The sequence below is a fragment of the Leptonychotes weddellii genome, chromosome 6 (genome assembly GCF_054177405.1).
Source record: "Leptonychotes weddellii isolate Sample4059 chromosome 6, ASM5417740v2, whole genome shotgun sequence".
Classification (NCBI taxonomy): domain Eukaryota; kingdom Metazoa; phylum Chordata; class Mammalia; order Carnivora; family Phocidae; genus Leptonychotes; species Leptonychotes weddellii.
The window spans coordinates 107882304-107902085 of record NC_138374.1 but is presented as its reverse complement, the minus strand read 5'-3'; the positions used below and the strand labels follow the sequence as shown (position 1 = coordinate 107902085).

General features: G+C 51.9%; 1 protein-coding gene across 2 annotated transcripts in view; it reads right to left on the bottom strand.

The window, feature by feature from the left end:
- Positions 1 to 19782, bottom strand: part of PLXNA2 (plexin A2) — a 210468-nt gene that overhangs the window by 177786 nt on the left and 12900 nt on the right. For both annotated transcript variants that reach the window (XM_081824897.1, XM_081824896.1), the window contains exons 2-3: positions 7106 to 8376; positions 1298 to 1480 (exon numbers count right to left, since the gene is read on the bottom strand). In XM_081824897.1, the coding sequence (XP_081681023.1) occupies positions 1298 to 1480; positions 7106 to 8341 (1419 nt within the window). In that variant the 5' untranslated portion in view covers positions 8342 to 8376. The remainder of the gene's footprint in view (positions 1 to 1297; positions 1481 to 7105; positions 8377 to 19782) is intronic.

Here is a 19782-nt window from a genome sequence, read left to right as displayed (position 1 = left end):
TGCAGGGGTCCACGCTGAATTCCACACTGGCCCAGTGGAATATGCCACTTTTAAATCTTGGTAGAATCTCCCAAGGCAACTCCCCCTCCCCCGAGTTCTGGAAAGGCAAACACAGGAACCGCATCCATACTCTCTTCCATGGGCCTAAAGGCCAAGCCAAGGTCCTCGGTCCCAGGCAGAATAGGGGCACAGGATGGCAACAAGTAGCAACCTCTCCACAGAGCGAGAAAAGGGTTAAAGGGCCTTAGCATCAAGAGAACCAAAAGCAGTCCGGACAGTTCAGCACCTCCACACAAACCTAGACCAGTGTTTCTCACCTCCTCTGGCCGCAACTCAGAACAAGCAGAACATGCAAATTCTTCCTCAGGCTCTCTCCCTGCCACCCCCTCCTTCCACATTCCTGAAAGACATCTCTCCCTGGGCTCTAAATGGATTTGGGGGAAAGAGCTGCCCTGGGTGCTGTCAACATCAAAGGGTGAGATGCGCTGAGGTCTTGCATGGGCCTCGATCCACAGGTGGCGGGACAGGGGAAAGGTGGCAGAAGGGTAAGCTTGGGAAAAGGGGATTAGCTGGGACCGGAAAGAATGAGGCTGCTGTAATCCCACATAATGAACCGGAATGCACTCGTCTCTGCACCCTGAGCTCTAGATAAGCAGGTACAAGCTGCTGGCTTCAGCCCGCTGCACCAGAGGCCCTCGGAGCTGCCAGCCCCAGCCAGTGCCCTCCCGAGGTGCCCAGGGCAGGCATGAGATGAGATACTGACTTCCTCCTGGCAGCTCAAGTCTTGAGGGGGTAGCAGAAGGGCAGGAAAGAGTCTGTGATTGCAGGACGAGGCAAGGCAGGAGGGCAGTTTCTCACTCGGGCACCATACGCTTGGATTCTTCGAATTGGGCCCAGTCACCTGCTCTGACCAGCTGCTTTGGACGCAACAAAGACTTCTGACCAGTGCCATCAATTCTATGAACGTGGCGAGGGATTTGTGATGTGGGTGATTCATAACGCAGATAGTCAAAGCATCAGTTCTACTTGGTTTGCGGATAAAGGGTGATTCTTTTTTCCTGCCCTCAGAGGGAGGTGCCTGTCTAATTCTGTGAAGTTTGGGCAATACTGAAATATGCTTGCCTTCCCTAGACACTTGCCGACTAAGGACTGGAGGAAGCAGCTAGAAGATAAGCCACAAAATGAACCCCTACCTACTCCCCGATTCTAACCCCCTTCAAGAAAAGGAAGAGTTGCCTGTATTATATCTCTGCCAACAGCTGAACAGCACCAGGTGTCTGGGCTCATGGACTCTTACCTTTTTCAGCTTGCCGCTCTTCGTCCCCACAAAAACCACGCTGTAGCCATTGTAAACGTAGGAGGCCACGGAGGTCATGCGGTCCCGGCTGGTGGTATACAGGGTCAGGCCCTCCACTGGAGTCGAGCCTCCCAGTGGCTGGTTGATGTCCAGTCCACAGAAGTTGTCGTCGATGGGGACCGGCTGGAGGGAAGGGAGGGGATTGGGGTAAATGACAGCAGAAGTCGGGCAGAGTCTCCTTACACTAGCCCCCACCCAACCGTCAACTTGAGGGCACAAGGCCTCCCAGAGGTACACACGTGGGGTTCAGGAACCTAACACATGCCTCAAACAAAAACATCTCACCAAGGGACTCACAAATCCCACTCTGGCTCCTGTGAAACTAGATAGAGGGGTCTGCAGCCTTCCACACCCTAACCCACAGCCACTCATCCACTCTTCTGCCAAGGGATCAGGGGTCATCTGGAAAGCTGATTGCTTGCACTCATTTTCTGGTCATTTTAATGTCCCTGGGGACCAAACCCTTCTGTAGGCATGCTTCTATTTAGACAGGGGAGATTCTGTCTGGAAGTGTCATCACAGGATTTCCATCAGCTGGAGAGGGTTTGTGTCTTGGGCTGCCAGGTCTCCCTTTGGGCATAAGGAATTGTAAGCCATCCCATTATTCACCAGATCCTATACCGGGGATAGATTGAAAAGGATCATCATAATATGGGGCAGGCCCTCATACTTTGGAAAACTTACTTCACCGGCATAAATCTCAGTTTCTTCATTTGTCATACTGCTTGACCACTTTTCTGGGAAAATTATTGAAGAGCAAACGGAAGAATCCATTCCTCAGAGCTTTGTTAAGTCGTACAGTGGTTTCCACTATTGTATACTATAGGTCTTCAGCCAGGTTCACAGAGATAAAAACACAAGAGAATGCTGGAGGTGATAGCCTTCCTGTTACCGGGCTTTTGAAGGGTCTGGTGGTGTGCCTAGATAAAGAGTCTCTTTCAGGAAACACCGGGGCACCTTGGAAAGAAAACCACCCTGAGCCAATGAAAAATTCGCTTACCCCAAAGTAGAAAGACCTGAATTCTGGCCTCTGCTCAACTGCTAAGTGGCTGTGTAAACCTAGAACAGTAATATCCTCTCTTGGGCTTGTTAAATGGGATAGTAAATGGATTATTTCTAAGATCTCAGTTAAAAGAAGAAGAAGAAGAAGAAGAAGAAGAAGAAGAAGAAGAAGAAGAAGAAGAAGAAGAAGGAGAAGAAGAAGAACAAGAAGAACGAGAACAAGAACAAGAAGAACAAGAACAAGAAGAACAAGAAGAAGACTGCATGCTTCCTGAGGACAGGGGCTGCCGAGGGGCTTGTTTTGCCTGCAAAACACTCATCTGGTGCAACAGATGATGGGACTGGGTCGTGATGGGTCCCCTGAGACACCCCAGCTGACTGTACAACCAGGAATGCTGTGGGCAGAGGCTGTAGACTCTGGGCCAGAAGGAACCCAGAGTTCTGTGATAGCTGTTCCTCCTGGGTCTGAGAAGGCAGCCCAGAGAAGGAAGGAAATGACTATTGTGGGAAACATAGAAAGCATGAGGGAGAAACCTGCAAACTGTTCCCTTCCACTTCCTCCTCTCACCCTCCCCGGGGAAGAACAGGCTGGTGCATCACTCACTGACAGCTAATTTCCTTGGAAGAATTGGTTTATGAGCTAGGGCATGTGATGGCTAACCCAGGGACTTCCCTTCTGTTCCCTTCCTAGATCCAAAGGGAATAGAGACTCGGATCTTGTGAGTCCTTGGCGTTTTGCTGCCCCTGATACTGGTGGGAAAGGTGGAGCTGCCCTTGTGTGTGTGCGAGTGTATGGTGTGCCTGTGTGTGTGTGTGTGTCTGTGTAAATGTATGCATTCTTTAGCAAAGGGACTAACATTCAGGTTAAGGATGACCTTGAACAACTAGATAATAGGGAGACACAGCAGAAGAGATAAGCTCCTCAAGAAGGGAGTGAAGCAGTGGCATGCTGGACAGCTCATGAGGGATGACTGTACACCTGTCTGCATTCAGTGGCATCATACTGGTGGCTTGAATGTGGCCACGGTGGGAGTATTTACACCTTGGAAATTGGCAAATGCTTCAAATCAAGTGTCCCCACTCCACCCCCACTCCCTGCACATAACCAACTGTGTAATATTTACTAGCACATCACTAGACCCAGTGATGGAAATTTCTAGCTCCCAAGAAAGGCAGGTCAGAGGAATCAGTTACCACGTTTTACATTTTCTACTTCTCTTTCTTATTGCTATACTGTATGCAGCAGGTACCCTGGTAAGACTCAAGAAATCTAAATTGTAGTCCTGTTGCTACCACTATCCAGCCATGTGACCTTGGTATACTACAGACCCTCTCTGAGCCTCTGTAAAGTGAAAGGATTGGACGAGGTGATGGTCAAGCTTTCTTTAGCTCTGAAAGTCCTTGATTCAGGGCTTCAGTTTCTTTCCCACTTTCTCCAGGGGCTAGTAAGGCTGCAAAATCTGGGCATAGGCATAGTCCAAGCCAAATTCTGAGAAATGATGACAAAAGCAAAAAAAACTTGCCAGTGATTATGGATTTCTCTACATTCCTGCTGATTCTAAAATCTCCAGAACTGTAAGGGAAATGTTTTTTTTCCAGAACCTCAGCCCCTGGAGTTGACTGGCATTTCTTTCTCACTTCTCTAAATTGTCAGGTGTTTCCAAATAGCTGATGCCCCTTTATTTTTGCTCAAATGGTGAGAGCTTGATGTATGGTTTTCCTTAGCAGCAGCAAGGCTAAACGGAAAGAGCTTGGACTCAGAAGTCATAATGGGCTGAGCTGAACTCAAATCCCTGCTTTGTCATTAGAGTTGTGTAGATTTAAGTAATTTACTTCATCTTTGTGAGTCTTTGTTTTTCCATCTGCCAAATGGGGATGATCCTCTTTGGTTCATAGGGTTATACCGAGGCTCGAATAAGATACCACTTAAATTGCCCAGCTTGGTCTTCAGTACAGAGCTTCCATTCAGTGAGTGATAGTCCTCTTCCTCATCCCTTTTCTGGGTGCAAAGCTCAAGTCCTTCATCTGAGAGCTCCACGCCAGTCCAGAGATTATGTTAAAATTAAGCCCTGGGACCACAGCTTCGCTCACCCACCCCTAACCCTCTCCAAGGCCACCAAATGTTTCTGGATCCCCAGGTCTGGGACTCCTTAGATTATAAAGATTTTAAGCAGCAACTCCTATTCCAGCTTCCTTGCCCACCCTGCTGTAAAGGTTGCACCAGATGAGTGTGACTCTCAGGGGTGGGACAGGGGGACTGAGAAGGGGCTGTTCTCTGAGGTCCTGGTCCCACCTACTGTCACCTCTCTCCCAGTGCCTTTGTTGCTCTTTGGTCACTAGCCCAGGCTTGTCTTTCTGCAAGCCACTGGAGCCAGAGAAGGGTGTAGGCTTCCTCTTCCCTCTGGCTCAGAAGCAGGCAGGAATCAGCAGTTTCCTCCTGACAAGGCCCCCTCTGGGCAATGGGAACCAGGCAGGACTGTGGAAGGGGGTTAACCCTTGCATTTCCTCTCCACCTTTCCTGACTGGTTAGGGACCATAAGGTATAGAGTATCAGTGCTATAAAGAACTTTGGAGATTATCTAGTTCAGCCTCCTCATTTAATAAAAGTGAAATAATATGGGTGCCTAGGTGGTACAGTCGGTTAAGCATCTGACTCTTGGTTTTGGCTCAGGTTGTGATCTCAGGGCCCTGATCTCAGGGTTGTGAGATCGACCCCCTTATTGGGCTCCACGCTCAGGTGGGAGTCTGCTTGAGATTCTCTCTCCCCCTCCCTCTGCCCGTCTGGCCCATGTGCTCTCTCTCTCTCTGTCTCTCTAAAATAAATAAATTAATTAAAAAAAATAAAAGTGAAATAAGAGCAAATAACTGGTTCTGTTATTGTGATTAATATTAACAATTACAGCTTCCATTTATTGAATGCTTATTATGTGTCAAGTATGGTGCTAAGCACTTCATATACATTTTCTATTTGATCTCCATAACAGTCATAAAAAGAGGATAGTATTATCTCTATTTTAAAGATGAAAAATTACAGCTCAGACCAAATACATAGCTTGCCCAGAGTCATACAGTTTTAAGTGGTAGAACTGATTTTAAGTACAAATCCACTGGACTTCAAAGTCTATTGTCTTAACCACTATCCTATCATACCAAGCAAATGATGGCGGGAACAGAAGCACAGATGAGGCATGACACGTTTTCTTGCTTTAAGATGTGGTTTTTGCTTTCAATAGCAGGCACCCTCAATTTAGGGTACACAAAAGGCCATACAGGCCCCTTGGTCTCAGATTTTTCCCCAGGCTGCAAATCCATAGGCCACAACACTTTGCACAGAAATCTATCTTAGCACTTGTCACACATCCCAATAGTTAACTAATAATGGTAAACCTAACACAGTGCTAATCTGTGCCATGTATTATCTTATCTGATCATCCCATGAGGTAAGCATTATGATCCCCATCTCACAGATGATAATGTAGAGACATTAAATTACTTTTGAAGCCAGGAAGTGGCACAGATAGTATCTGGACTGTGATCTTTGTCTCTGAGGCCCAAACTCCTAGCCACTGTATTACATTGCCAGTATCTCCCTCTCTTTCCCTCTCCTTTTCTCTCTCTTTCCCACTAGATTATGAGACATGTGAGAGTAGTTATTACATCTTTTTTATATGTGCATCCCCAGTGCCCGGGACAGTGCTAAGCACTCGGAACATCTTCAATATTCTCTTGTTAAATGGATGGATGGGTGGGTGAATGGATGGGTGATGGATGGATAGAGGGAGGGATGAATGGATAGATGGATGGATGATGGATGGATGGATGATGGACGGACAGATGGGTGGATGTATAGATTGTGGTGACCACTTAGATGGTGGCATCTTGACCCTCTGTCAGGACAGTGCTCACCACTGATGTTCTTGTATCTGCTGTCCTCAGGTCTGGATCCCGAGCTTCCCTTCCTCTCCTCTTTTCCCTTTGCCCAGACTCTGGATTCTTCTTCCCTAGTTTTCAATCTACCAGTCAAGCTTGACTCCCTTCCCTCTCCTCCGACTTACATATCCCCCTGACTATGAGACTCCTGCACTTGGCTTCCCAGTGGCCTACAAAGCCCTCCATGTGCACTATCTGGTCCCTGTCATCGCTGCCCGGCCTCATCCCTTACTGCAGCGGCCTCCCTACCTCTTCACACACACCGGGCATGCCCTGAATTCTTTGCACTTGCTGCTCCCTCTCCGGAATGTTTTCCCCAGATATCAACATGACTCACTTCCTTACCTTCCTCAGTCTTTGCTCAAATGCCACTTTTTCAATGAATCAATCTTCTTGGGTACTGCCCCTCCCTCTTCCCTGCTTCATTTTTCTCTACAGTAATTATTGCCATCTGACAGACTACACCTCTTAGGTATATATTTGTCACCCCTCACTCATGAAAGCTCCACAAAGGCAGGGCGCTTCGCTGGCTCGGTCGCTTCAGAAGCCGGCCGGGCCTACACCAGGGCCTGGTGTGGTGCAGGCACTCGCTATGCATTTTTGGAACAACTCGATGGATCAACACACCCACTCCAAGTGTCGGGTCTAGGTCAGGCTCTGTGTTCCTGGTTCTAACCAGATAACGTGAACCTGAAAACCCCTGTCTTTTGAAGCCGTGGGTGGCCCGGTGAACAGGGTGCGCACCGGGTCACCCGCCGGAAAACGGACGCCAGAAGGGCGGGATCAGGGGGAGGGGGAGGGGGAGCGCCTCCTTACCGCCTTGGTGCACTGGACGTCCTTCCCCAGGAGCCAGTTGAGCTCCAGGTTGCCCTCCCCCTGGTAGCAGGACTGCAGGCGCTCCTTGATCTGCAGGTTGATGGCCCGAATGGGGAAGGCACAGAGGGCAGAGTCGTCTGGCGGGTGGTGGTACTGCTTCTGCCCTTTGGAGAAGAGAGCAAAGAGCACGTCATCCTGGCCGCTGATATTGAAGGCCTGGGCCAGGGAGTCCCCGGGTTTGGCGAGGTAAGCGGCCTGCAGGAGGCGGTACTCCACGCCAGCCCGAGTGCAGCCGAAGGGCAAGGACACGTAGGAGTGGAACTTGGGATCGTCCTTGCAGAGGCGAACGATGCGGGACGTGTAGAACAGGTCCCCCGCCGAGTTGATGGCCACGCCCTCGGGGGTCTCGGGCTGCACCGTCAGGAAGTAGACGAAGCCCCCGCTGGCGAAGCCGTAGATGTAGAAGATGTCGAAGTGGGCGACCAGGGCCAGGGTGTCGGAGGGGATCTTGATGAGGGAGGAGACGAAGTCGCTGTGCAGCTCGTAGTCGAGCATGGCGGAGGACTCGGGGTCGCGGGGCAGCTTCCGGCTGGACAGGGTCGGGAAGTAATCCTGCTTGCCGTCCACGGCAGTGCCGATGAACAGCTTGCCGTCCTCGCCGTCCGAGCGCACGATCACGCCGTACATCGTGCCGGTCTTGTTGACGCTGGACAGGTAGTGCTCCTTCTTGTGTGACGGCTCCACCAGGATGAACAAGTCGTCCAGCCGCAGCAGCTTGCACACCCCCTGGTAGAGGCTCCCGCAGGCCAGCAGGCGGTTCTCCGAGTAGTCGATGATGAGCAGCTTGTTGACGTTGTTGGTGAGGGTCAGCACCTCGCCGCAGGGCTGCACGATGAGCGGGGGGTAACAGGACTTGTTGTCCTCTTCCGGCCCCGTCTTGTGAGCCACCTGGATGGTCAGGTTGCCCGTCAGCTTGTACACCCGATTGATGGCCCCCACGTATACTGCCCCCGTGCCTCGGTGCACGGTCAGGTGGTTGAAGGTCCAGTCCCGGTTCTCCGAGTGGAAGGTGCTGAACTGAGGCATGCCGGCCGCCCCGGGAGCCAGCAGCACCCAGACCATGGAGAGCAGGACCACAGACCAGCTGTCAACCTCTGCAGCGCGTGGCCAGGGCCTCCTCTCTTCCATTCTGAGTGGGGTGGAGGGGAGGAGGACACAGATCCTCGGAGTTCTCATCTACTCCACCTTCCTGGGCTGGCCCTCACATGGTTCTGGAAAACACAAGGCAGAGTGGTCAGATGGAAAAAATAAATAAATCCTGGGAAGAGGGAATAGGATGGCTTGACCCAGGGCCCCAATCCCGGCTAGCTCTGAGTCTCTTCCTTCTGTATTTTGGTTTTTCTATTTTTAATATACTCTCCCCCTCTTTGGGATGTTCAGGGAATCCTGTTATCTATTTTGGTCTCCAGCCTCTACGCTGTAAAATACTTTTTTTTTTTTTTTACTTTACAAAGCATCTCTATTTTTGTCTTCTTAAGACATCGTTTTCATCTCTTGGAGAGGTTAAAAGACTGTTTAAGTTCCCCCAGCCAGTCGATCTGAGTGTCGGCACTAAAGCCGGTCTTCCCTACCCAGGTGTCACGTCTGTCCTCTCCCGGTCGAGTGGAAATCTCTCCTGTTTTTGAAAAGCTTGTTTAGAAGGCCCTCTTCCAGGCTCTCTAGGACAACTACTCCCAGAGCCTGATGTCGCCAATAAAATTCCTTCTTATTCCAGACTACCCAGCCCCTCACACTGCTGCATTTCAGCGCTTTTTCATGCTCTGCCCTCCACAGGGAAGGAGAAGAGCTGTTCATCCTGAAAAACAGTGCCCCCCACTGCTCCTCAGCCTCGTCGTCTCCAGAAAGGAGAGGCCCTGAGTGTTAGCTGTTGAAACTTGTTAGAAAAGTGAAATATGGGGAGACTGATAGGACCGGGGTTCTCACGTGTGCCATTCAGGGGCCTGAACAGCCCCAAGGAGAAGCGTGGACACTCCCCCCACCCCCCTCTGGGACAGGGGGATGGCAGCCACTGCCTCTGGGCTGAGCCGAAGGTGCTCCCATTTTGGCTTCTCTACAGGTGAAGCCCGGGAGGAGCCAGCCTCCTTGCTGAGGGGGACTGGCTACCTGAGTCCAGCTTGAGCCACCTGGGCAAGAGTTCTGGGTTTCGAGAACGGGGGGAGGAGCAAAGGGAGGTGAGTCGATGATCAGTCTCATTCCAGCCCCTGCTGGGGCCCCGTGACTGTTTAAGGATGCGTGAAGTCCATGCCAGGCCTCAGCCTGTCCTGCTTGAAGTCCAGTCACTCTCCTGTCCCTCCGACCCCCAGGCCCTAAAGCTTTTCTGTATTCTAAGGAAGCTGCCCAGAAGGGCAAGGTGGGGCTCCTGTGGAGAGCTTCCAGACTCCTGGGCAGAGAGGATGGGAGAGTAGAGCTTGTCCCATCTCTAAGAGCACTGCCTCTGACTGCCAGGGACAGGGACAGTGGCGAGGCAGCGAGCTGTCTGGCAGAGAAATCTGCTCTCCAGCTGGACAGACTGTCCGGCAACCTTCTCAGACAAGTCCAGACAGAACTCTGGGCAGGAATGGAAACAACCAAACCAAGGATGGAGAATTTGCTCCAAGGCGGCTTAGAAGAGTCGTGTCTCTTTCAACTCCGCCCCCGCCCCCGTGCGCGCCTCCTCCCCCCAAATCTGGCTGGAATGGGTTAGAATTAGAACAGGCGCCACCTTGGGAATCCGCAGTTTTTGCTCTGTGTCTTTAGAAACGCTCCTCCTCAAGGCCTGACAGCCACCGTGGTGCCAGAGCGAGGCCCCACCTGACCACCCTCCTCCAACCAGGCTCCACTGGGGTGTTCTGGGCTGACTCATGAGGCCCCAGGCTTCCTTGGAAAGAGGAAGGCACCAGCGGCATGAGGCCCAGGCTGACCTCAGCGGCTCCGACACAGCCCTTCCGGCCCCACGCGCGCACCAGCAAAGTCTCCCGACAGACAGGGCTTTCGGTTTGGAAACCAGAGGTTATTTTTAGTGACGTCCTGGGGCCGGTAGCAGGACGTGAATTCCTCAAGAGGAGCTGTGGAAAGGAAATAACAGAATCCTCCCATTCTGCAGCTGGACTGGGAACGACCAGAGACCATTCTGGGCATGTCCCTGTCTCTGGGTAGGAAAGCTCCTCTGGCCCGGCGGAGGGCAGGGTGTCCCACAAGGGGCTGTGAGGGAGGCCGCGAAAGCGTCACCACCCCACACGTGGGGTTTGGCCGTTGAGAAAGTGTGCTCTCAGACACCCCGGCACTGAGCTGGTGGGAATGTTACACTCCTGCCTTCTCACAACATGCGTACAACATACATGTTTAGCCCGTGGCTGGAGGAAGAAGGTTCTGGTAGCAGAGATAACACCAAAGCACACGGTGTGAGGTTAAGATCAACCATCTCACCACCACCACCCCCCACCCCCGGCCCCCCCGGCTCACTCTCCTCCTGAGGCACAGTTTGAAAAGTGAGTGGCTTTTGTTAGGCACAATTTGGGGACAAGTTGGGCTCTGGGGCAAGCCAAGTCTCATCTCCCTTTCTGGCAGAATGAGGGCAACGACAGAAGGTACCTCTCAAGGTTGTCACAAGAGCGAATGAGATGACGTGGGGAACCTCTTAGCATGGCGCCTGGCACACAGTGAGTGCTCAACTTGTGCCAACTGTTATTATCATCACTGAAGCCTCCCCAGGACACTGCACTTCAGGAATCCTGCCAGAGCTCCTGAGCTCCCTTTTTGCTCATAGTCTTCCTTTCCATGGGAATAAACATTGTGGTTAGACCTTGAGGCCCAGCTCTCCCTGACCCAGTGAAGGCGCTCAATCTGGGAAGCCTGTGTCAGGGGAAAGGGAATAGATCCAAGGTGATCTTCTCTATCATACTACTGCACAAGTCCCAACATAGCCTCTCAGCAGCCAGCAGGGAGGCTGGTGGAAGTACAGAACGCTGGGAGGTAAACTATGAATGGGAAAATGGCGTGATAGCTATGAAGTCTTAGGGCAGGAGGAAGAATGGGGGGGGACTCGGGAACCCAGGATTCAAATCCTGCCTGTGTCCCCCATGAGTACTATGGCTTTAAAGTGGTCTAGCATCTTCCTGAGCCTATTTCTTGATCTTAAAATAAAGAGTGCTTGAATTAACCAGTTTGTACGATTTCTTCTTTCAGATGAAGTGATAACTTTGAGGCTTGTTTCCTTTAGCTTCTAGAGTTTGTCATTGAGACTGAGGTCCTTCCACGCTACCTGGTAAGGCTGGTTGGGCCAGGAGTTCTCAACAGACCACTATAGTGGGCTGTTTCCCTCTCATTCCTTTATCAGCGTCTATTCTGGGACCGACAGCTCCTGGGACCTTCTGATCTTGAAGCAGCAGGTACTGGTGCACAGGAGTCAAGAGGAGGCATGGTCTGCAGTGCAGGGCTGGCAAGGGAGGCTCACGGTCCACTTTGGGAATGTGGCTTTCCCAAGGACAATGGACTTAACAGCCAAGTTGGGAGCCTCCGTCTCTCCATGCCAAGGCTGATATTACCAAGTAGCCATTCCAAGGCAGGGCCAGCTGGCAAGGATCAGGTCTCCTATCTGAGTTCAGAGGAAAGCAGAACATTTGTGCCTCTGGTGAGAGACAGTGTGCTCTAATGGCTAAATGCATGAGCTCTGAACTTAGCTGCTTGGATTCAAACAGAGCCGACAGCTGTGTAAACTTGGTCAAGGTACGTAGCCACTCTGTGGTGCTCTGTCCCTATCTATCTAAAATGGGATTAGTAGTAGTATCTATCTCATAGGATTATGACCATGAAGTCAGTTAATACATATAACGCACTTAGAATGATGTCCATTTGAAACGTTCCAGAGACATTAGCCTTTATTATTAATAATTTATTTGTCAATATTTCCAGCTCTTCGTGAACTCTGCCATTCCATGATCTGTCTTAAAATGAATTCTCCAGCCTCGGTTTGGTAGAAGCCAGCAAACATGTGCCTATGACTTTGTATACCCAGCATTTCGTCCTAATACCAACTGTCTAATGTCAACCTGGGGAGTTTTCCCTTAATGATGCCTCCTTCTTTCCGTCATTTCTCTCTCTGTGGCTGTTTGTGAAGTCAGTTTGTCAGATGCATTCTCAAGAGCCAAAACTTGCCTATTCTCTCTTCTCCCCACCCCCAGTCCAATTCAGGACATGCTGCTCCGGGACACTCGCCCTATCAGCCGACCCTCTGGAGACGTGTTACTCAGAGCATGCCGCATACCAAGAAGAGGTCACACTTGCCTCTTTGGGAAGCAAGTATCACTAAATATTTTATCTGGAGGGCTTGATGACACCGTCTCCCCCATCAGGACTCAGGAGGCAGATGTTGGGGACAGCCAGTGGAAGCATCTAATACCTTCCAGATCAGCTGCTGTAGGTGTCGGAGGCAAAGCAGGGAGGAAATGACAATCAGGCACTCCCAGTTCAGCTCAGGGCAGGACTCTCTCCTCCCCACCTACCTGCTCTGGTGCCTTTTCCCAGGAGATCTGGGTGACGCAGACCTCTATGACCTCTATGCTTTCACTTGGTCTCCATTATAGCAAAAGGAGCCAATAGGAAGAGGAGTTAGAACCGGGATACCATCCTTCCTTCTTCCTTCCTTCCTTCCTCCCTCCCTTCCTCCCTCCCTCCCTTCCTTCCTTCCTTCTTTCCTTCCTTCTTTCTATAAGAAACCACAGATCATGGAAAGAAAAAATTGTCCAATGTGACCCCAAATGAGTCACGGACAGGCTAGACCTTGTGACAAAAAGCCTCGTGCTTCCTCTGCTGTAGGTGAAAGGGTCCTGGGAGTCAGTTATGTTCCACCTTGAGACTGCCCCATTTGAGGGAAAGAAGGTGCCTTTGATGGTGGCAGTCCCCTGATGGGCAGAAGTGAGCCTGCCGCCAGGCCTGGGCAGGGAGTGAGTTCGCAGGGCAGACTCAAGGAGGAGAGGGACTAGGGACTGAGGGGGACGAAAGAGCCACTGTCAATGGCTCCTTTCTCTGTCAGGAGAACGACCTCCTCTGACCTACTCAAAGCTGCAGCCGTTGTGACATGCTGGAATGGCACCCACACTGTGACTTGGGCGCTGTGCTGTCCCATGCCACATCCCTCTGGGCTGCAGACAACCTCACAGATAGGTCAGATGTAGTCTAAGCGGCAGGAAGCCTCTTCCCCCAAAGAGTTAGAACTGCAGCAGGAGAGACTAAAGTTAGATATGAAGGGGGACATCCTGTCTAGAGAGGATTCCTGGGCTTCATGCCAAGGAGACTATGGGCTTTTCTAACGGTGAATTTTCCCAACAGCTGTCTAGGAAGACGTTTACCCAGAGGCAAGGGATGGGTCCCAATGACCTCAGAAGGCTCCTTTGGGTTTAAGATTTCTATGAATTAAAGTCTACGAGGATAAAACGTCTACATGTGCGATTCTGGGGCCCTGGCTTGTCCCCTGTGGGCGGCACGATCCTGAAGGACCCGTCATAATGTCATCTGTGCAGTCGTATATGCAAACACGCCGAGTGTCACTCTGTCTAACACGGACCTCGGAGGTAGTCCAGGCACGTTGGACAGCACAAGGTGAGCGAGAGGGCGAACGCAAAGGCCCCGGGTAATGCCGACAGCTGAAAGGCCTCAATTAGAGTGAAAGGAGTTATCTGGTATTTAAATAATTATTAGATTGAAGGAATAATCATGGGTTTGAGCTGATTTTTTCCCCACTGTCACCCTGATGGCGTCTATAATATTATTATTCAAATGCCCATATTCTCATTGAGGAGAGAGACCAGGAGCAGGAGGAGAGAGTGGGGGAGGGGGCGGTGAGCACAGAGGGGCAGGAGGGAGGCTCATTTAATCTCCATGTGACAGGGCTGCAGGAGGTACGATTAGTCTTTTTCTTATTTCAGCTGTCACTCATGCACAGACACCGAAGATTGTTATTAGCGTATTTTATGCACGCGATTTAAAGGGAAAAGGAGAGGGGGTTGTGGGGAGAGGGAGAATTTCCTACAGAAAATAAAGGGACCAAAGGAACAATTTAGATGTCACTGCTATACCAGCTGCGTTTGCTTCATTAATCGAATGTCATTTTTTCCCCCCAGACTCTGTGCTGTTATGTGAAGCTAAGAGACTACGTCTCACCCCGGAGTGAGAGGAAGAAGGTGAGGGGAGCCAGAGGGGGCAAACGGGCCTCTGCCTACCTGCCCTCTTGGCATCCGACCCTGAGGAAGTGGGATCCATGATACTGGATGATAGGGTGGTGCTCCGGTGTGTGTTGGTCGGGACAGCTTCTGGTGACAGTTTCTACCCAGCCACCGGCTCTCACTGTGAGCAGGGAGATGCCCCAGCAGTCTGTCCCTAGGATTCCTGTCACACCTGGGTGGGCCAGAGCCAGCGGCCAAGCATCAAGAGTAAGAGAAGGCAATGTGGGGTGGCCCTAAGAGTCCCGACCGGCAGTGAGAGAGGACCCCATATTCCAGGCGGTGAGGCAGTGAGGGTCTGGGTGACCAGAGCTGTGTGCGCTTCTCTGCTCCAGATCCCATGTGATGACGTAACCTCTCAGAAGGCACAGTGGGCAGAGGCAGGGCGACAGGGCAAAGTACAGAGGCTGGGTCCCGGCGCTCGGAGTTCAGTCATGAACCCCCCGAATTCGTGTGTTGAAGTCCTAACCCCCAGTGCCTCAGAATATGACTGTTATTTGGAGAACAGTGACTTTATAGAGGTAATTAAAATGAGGTCATTAGGTTGGGCCCTAATCCAAATGACTGGTGTCCTTATAGAAAGGGGGAAATTTGGACACAGAGGCACAGGAAGGAGATCAGGTGGAGAGACACAGAGAGAAAGAAGATGGCCCTCCACGGGCCTAGGAGAAAGCCTGGCGCAGACCCTCCCCTCCTGGCCCTTGCAAGGAGCTGCCAGCCGCACGACCTGTAGCCTCCAGAACTGAGACAACATGTTTTTGTTGTTGCAGTCCCCAGAGCAGGGGTGGGGGGGGTGGGGGGGAACGACGTACTCTACCATCTTGGCTGGCGGGGGGAGGGTTGTGTAGACAGGCCCGTGCAAGCACAAGCGTTCGCATCTGCCAACACGGGCGAGGCATTAGAGATGTCAATCTCCACGTCTCCGTGGGAACTGACGGCAGCAAACACACCTCCTATTTCACCCAGCACCAAACAGAGGCCCAGAGACCTCAACCGCGCACTGCCTTTCACCGCTTCGTCCCCAGTGGGGTCAGAGATGGTATTTGCCGTCTCTCACTCGTGGGGCTTTTCCTGCAGACGGGTTCCCGTTCTCTCTGCTGCACCTGCCCAGAGGAGTAGGGGTGTCACCTGCAGACCCCCAGAACCCTATGGGATATTCTGTGACTCCCTCCAACCCACCCCAGCTCCTTTCCCAGTCCTGTTACGGGACCACTGCCTGTTTTTACACCAGGCGAGGGGTTTCTGCTGCTTTTGTTCCCAGCTCTCTCCGTGGGCTCTGATGGGGCCCTGGAAACCACACCAGCTCTCCCAGGGCCTAGAAAGAGCCTGCGGTGTTTGTCCTCTCCCCCCACAGGCTGTAAAAGCTTGGAGGTGTCTCCCTGAATTATGAAGGGTTCCAAAGACACACACGCACTTGAGGGCCGGTGGAGGGGAGGGGGCTCGGCTCCTTTCTGGGGCAGTGCCGGGGCTGGCTTTGCAAAGTCAAAACAAGATTCATTACCCTGGGGCCAGGAGCAGGGAGATACACCGCCTGACCCTGCAGACCTGCCCCATATGTCATGGGCCTGTCAGAAATCTCCCAGAATTCCCTTTATTATCTAAAGGTCGCCACCCGGGCAGCGCTGAGAAGCCCATGGTCTAAACTAAACTACAAGAGCAATCAATTTCAAGCAGCTGCCTGCTTCGCCACCCCTCCCCCCCCTTCCGTGGGCTCTGCCCTCTTCAACCCCCTCTGGGGGATGGCCAGGGAGGAGCATGACTTGCCATGGCCACCCCACCCCTGGGGCAGAAAGAATTTCGGCAAGTTAGCGGGACTCTGAGCATCCGGCCCTGGGAGCAAGCCTGCCCTCTGCACTGCGTGGGGCCTTGAAAGGTCGCTCCGCTTCTCCCCTGACTCTGAGCTGGCCCCTGCTTCAACCATCCTAGAAGTGGGGTTACTCTTCTGGTAGGCATTCTGGGATGAAAGGACAGAAAAAGAAATTCCCAGGCTCCTTCCAAAGGCAGGCTAGGCATCAACGTGGGGATATGGCTTTGCTAAGCCGAGCCAGATTCATGCTAGGAGCCTTCGTACCCCAGGGGCCATGGGTAGCACAAAATAGCCACTGCTATTTGTTTCCTATAACACAAAACAATAAAGAAGAGCTACTGTTATTATATTATTTATTAACCCCTCGCTACGTGGCACACTGTGCTGGATCCTTTGCATACGCACTGGAGTTTTGTGATTATCTTGCAAGATGGGTATTCTTCTCCCCATTTCACTGATGAAAAACCCGAATCTCAGCAAGGCTGAATCACCAGACCAGTGTCATTCGGCTAGGAAGGAGGACCTTCTGATGGCCATGTTTTCCCCACTATTCCACACTGCCTACATATTTAGATGTTATTTTTCAACCAAACCCTCTTATCACTGGTCTGGGAAAACTCAGTAGAATTTAAGGAAGATCTGGCAAGTACTTTATTTTAAAGGTCAAAACCTGAGGCTCCCATTTTATTTTGGTAATGAAGCAGGGCTGGGATGTGTGGGGAGGTGTGGGTTGAGATATCTGTTACAAGGTGGATTCTGGGGCTGTTTTGTGGCAAGAGGTCTGCTAGCTGGCAGTCACCTTTCAGAGACATTCCAAATGACCTTTCCAAGGAGCCCGGAGACGTATCTCCTGCCTTCTCACCCCATCCTTACTGAACACGGGAGAGCCACGGGGCTCTGAGGTTGAAATAGGGCAGGAGAGCAGGACACAGGGTAGAAAGTGCCCGACTAAATTGTTAAATAAATTACGGTTACTCCACATAATGGCATATTATGCTGCCATTAACCGTAATGTTTTCAAAGAATAATGACACAGCTCCAATTCACAGCAGTGGGAGAGAAACGGAGAGAAAAGGAGAGGAAGAAACAACCCAAACAAAACACCAGGCATTCACCTCAGCTCTCCGGCGATGGCCTGGCCCTAAACACCACTTCCTTTCCCTGCAAGCTGCCCCATCTTTCCTCTCTTGAAGGAAAACTGTAATGGCCCCGGCCATTCCCTGGCACTTCCTCCTTCTCGTGCAGACCCTCCTGCCTCTCTGCTCCCTGGTGGCTCCCAGAGCCGGCCACTGACCACTGACATGCTCCAGGGACAAGGAGCACTCCCCTACCACTGTTGCTTCGTCCTCGTGGCAGGGCAAGAAGGGAGCCACTGGGGCCAGATCAAGGTGCATTTAAAAAACCCGATCCTTTTCCAAAAGTCAGGCTTTCCAAAGTTCAAGAGTGGGTCTCTTTACCAGCAAGCCTGGTGTCGTCTCCTTGAGACATGTAAGACTGGCCCAGAGACGATCCGCGGACACAGACCCTCGCGGCGAAGATTTGGCCACAGATCTCCTGCCTGGCGTGCCTCATACTGCATCATTTCCTGTGCTTCAAACTCCTTGTCTATTTGCCAGGCACATGGCCAAGTGTGAGATCTACCTATGGCAACTCCTTCTGTTGCCCAGATAGACTCAAGGCTGGACTGCCAAGTACCCAAGTTCAAGTTCTTCCCAAGCTGTCTCTTCTTTCTACAGCTTCCCTTTCCCCCTCTCCCAACTCCACTCCCAACAAACTGGTTCATGTGCTGAGTCCCCAGGACACCTTGCAGAATTTCATGGCCACAGCCACTGTCTCCACATTCTTCTTGGCTTATCCAAGCCCTGTGTGTCCTTCAAAGCTTCAGGAAGCCTCTAGGACATCCCCACCCCTAATCACCTCTCTCTCCTCCAAAATCAATCAGAAACTGTTGTTTTTAGCACATGCTGCATTGTTGCTGTTGGGTCTCTTGTTATATGACTGTGTTCTATCTCTCCGTCGAATTAGAGGCTCCCAGGTAAGAGTGCAGGAATAATCCCTGTGCTCTTTGGCATCCCATTCAGGGGTAGCGTGATGCCTCTCACTCAGTTCTGTGCTCAGAGCAGGGGAGAGCGGACATGGGGATGGCTCATGTGCTTTTCTCAGCGACTAGTCTGCCCTTAGACGAGGTGTGAACACGCTTGGCTCAACGATTTGCCATAACTGACGGAGGTAATGAAGAAGGGATGAACCGTTTGGGAAGGTTCATCTTGAACCCGCTGGGGAAAGAGCAAATGTCACTGAGAGGTGGATGAGGTGGGCAGAAGGATGAAGAAGAATGGGGGCGGGGCACCAGCTCTGTCGGTGAAGGACACACAACACAGACAGAGCTCATGCAGGAAAAGGCAAGAGAGCCCCAAAGACACAAACTGAACAAGTTCAAAGATCACACAAAATGTGTACAATAAACGGCCAAATGACAGCGAGAGTGATCAAGCGCAGAGTGGGGTGGGGTGAGAATCCCCTCGGAAGGCTCCGGAACAGGGCTCTTCTGTAAGGGGGTCAAATGGTGCGTGTGGCCAGGCAGCAGGCAGAGGGAAGACACTGTGGGCTTTGGGGACAGACCTGGGCTCTGGTCTCGCTTAACCGCTTCCTAATTCGCTGACCTTGAACCTGTTATTTAACCTTTCGGGGCCCTGGTTTCCCAGCTGTGGAAGGACACCTCGCAGAGCTGTGGTGAGAATCCACGAGACAATGGATGTGGAAAGTGTTCCGCAAACTCCATCGCTTTGGATAAACACCAGTGACTCTTGTTTCTGTTTTTGGAGAAACACTGCACAAGGACATCACCTCCTTGGCAGCAACTGGCTGCCCAGTATGCGCTGGTGACAAAGGCTGGAGGCTCTGGTTAGCCAGGTGACCGAGATTCTTAGGACGGGGAAGCTCCCGAGGCTCTGGCCTCTCAGGAGGACCTGGGTGCCGCTGGTCCCTTGTTGCTTTTCTCCCCAGTTCCCTGGGCCCCACGCTTTCCAACTCACCCCCCACTTCCTCTGACCTCAACGGTGATTTAAGGGCCACTTCTGCTGCTCTTGGTGATTCATCCAGGTGCCCTTGGCAGGAGAGAGGGAGAGAAGGAGGAAAGAGGAAAGCCAGCCCTTGGGAGGAGGAGGAGGAGTCCATGCTGAGGACGGTCTCTGGCCTCGAGCTCCGCATTCGCTGGACTCGTCCCATACCGGGTCTGGCCAGCATGTGGGGTGAAGTCCCCCCGCCTGATCCTCCTCTCCTGTGCTCTTCTGAACTGACAGCCAGCCTTTGTATAAAAAGTTGTAACTCCTTTTTAAGAGGAAGCTTCTTAAGCAGGCTGTGTCCCCACCCTGTACCTTCCCACCTTCAGTTTCTATTCTTCTCCTCTCTTTGTCTGAGACTCTGAGCTCCTGCCGAAAAGATCCCAAGCTGCCAGGCAGCCGCTCTTAAGTAACAGGCACGTTCACACCCCTGCACACGGAGCAGGAGGAGTGCTCTGGAGCTGGATAAAAGGGACACATGTGGACCGGGAGGGGTTTGCCAATCCGGAAAGAGTTCCGTCCACTGAGGGGGCTTGTCGGTGCCAAGATGCA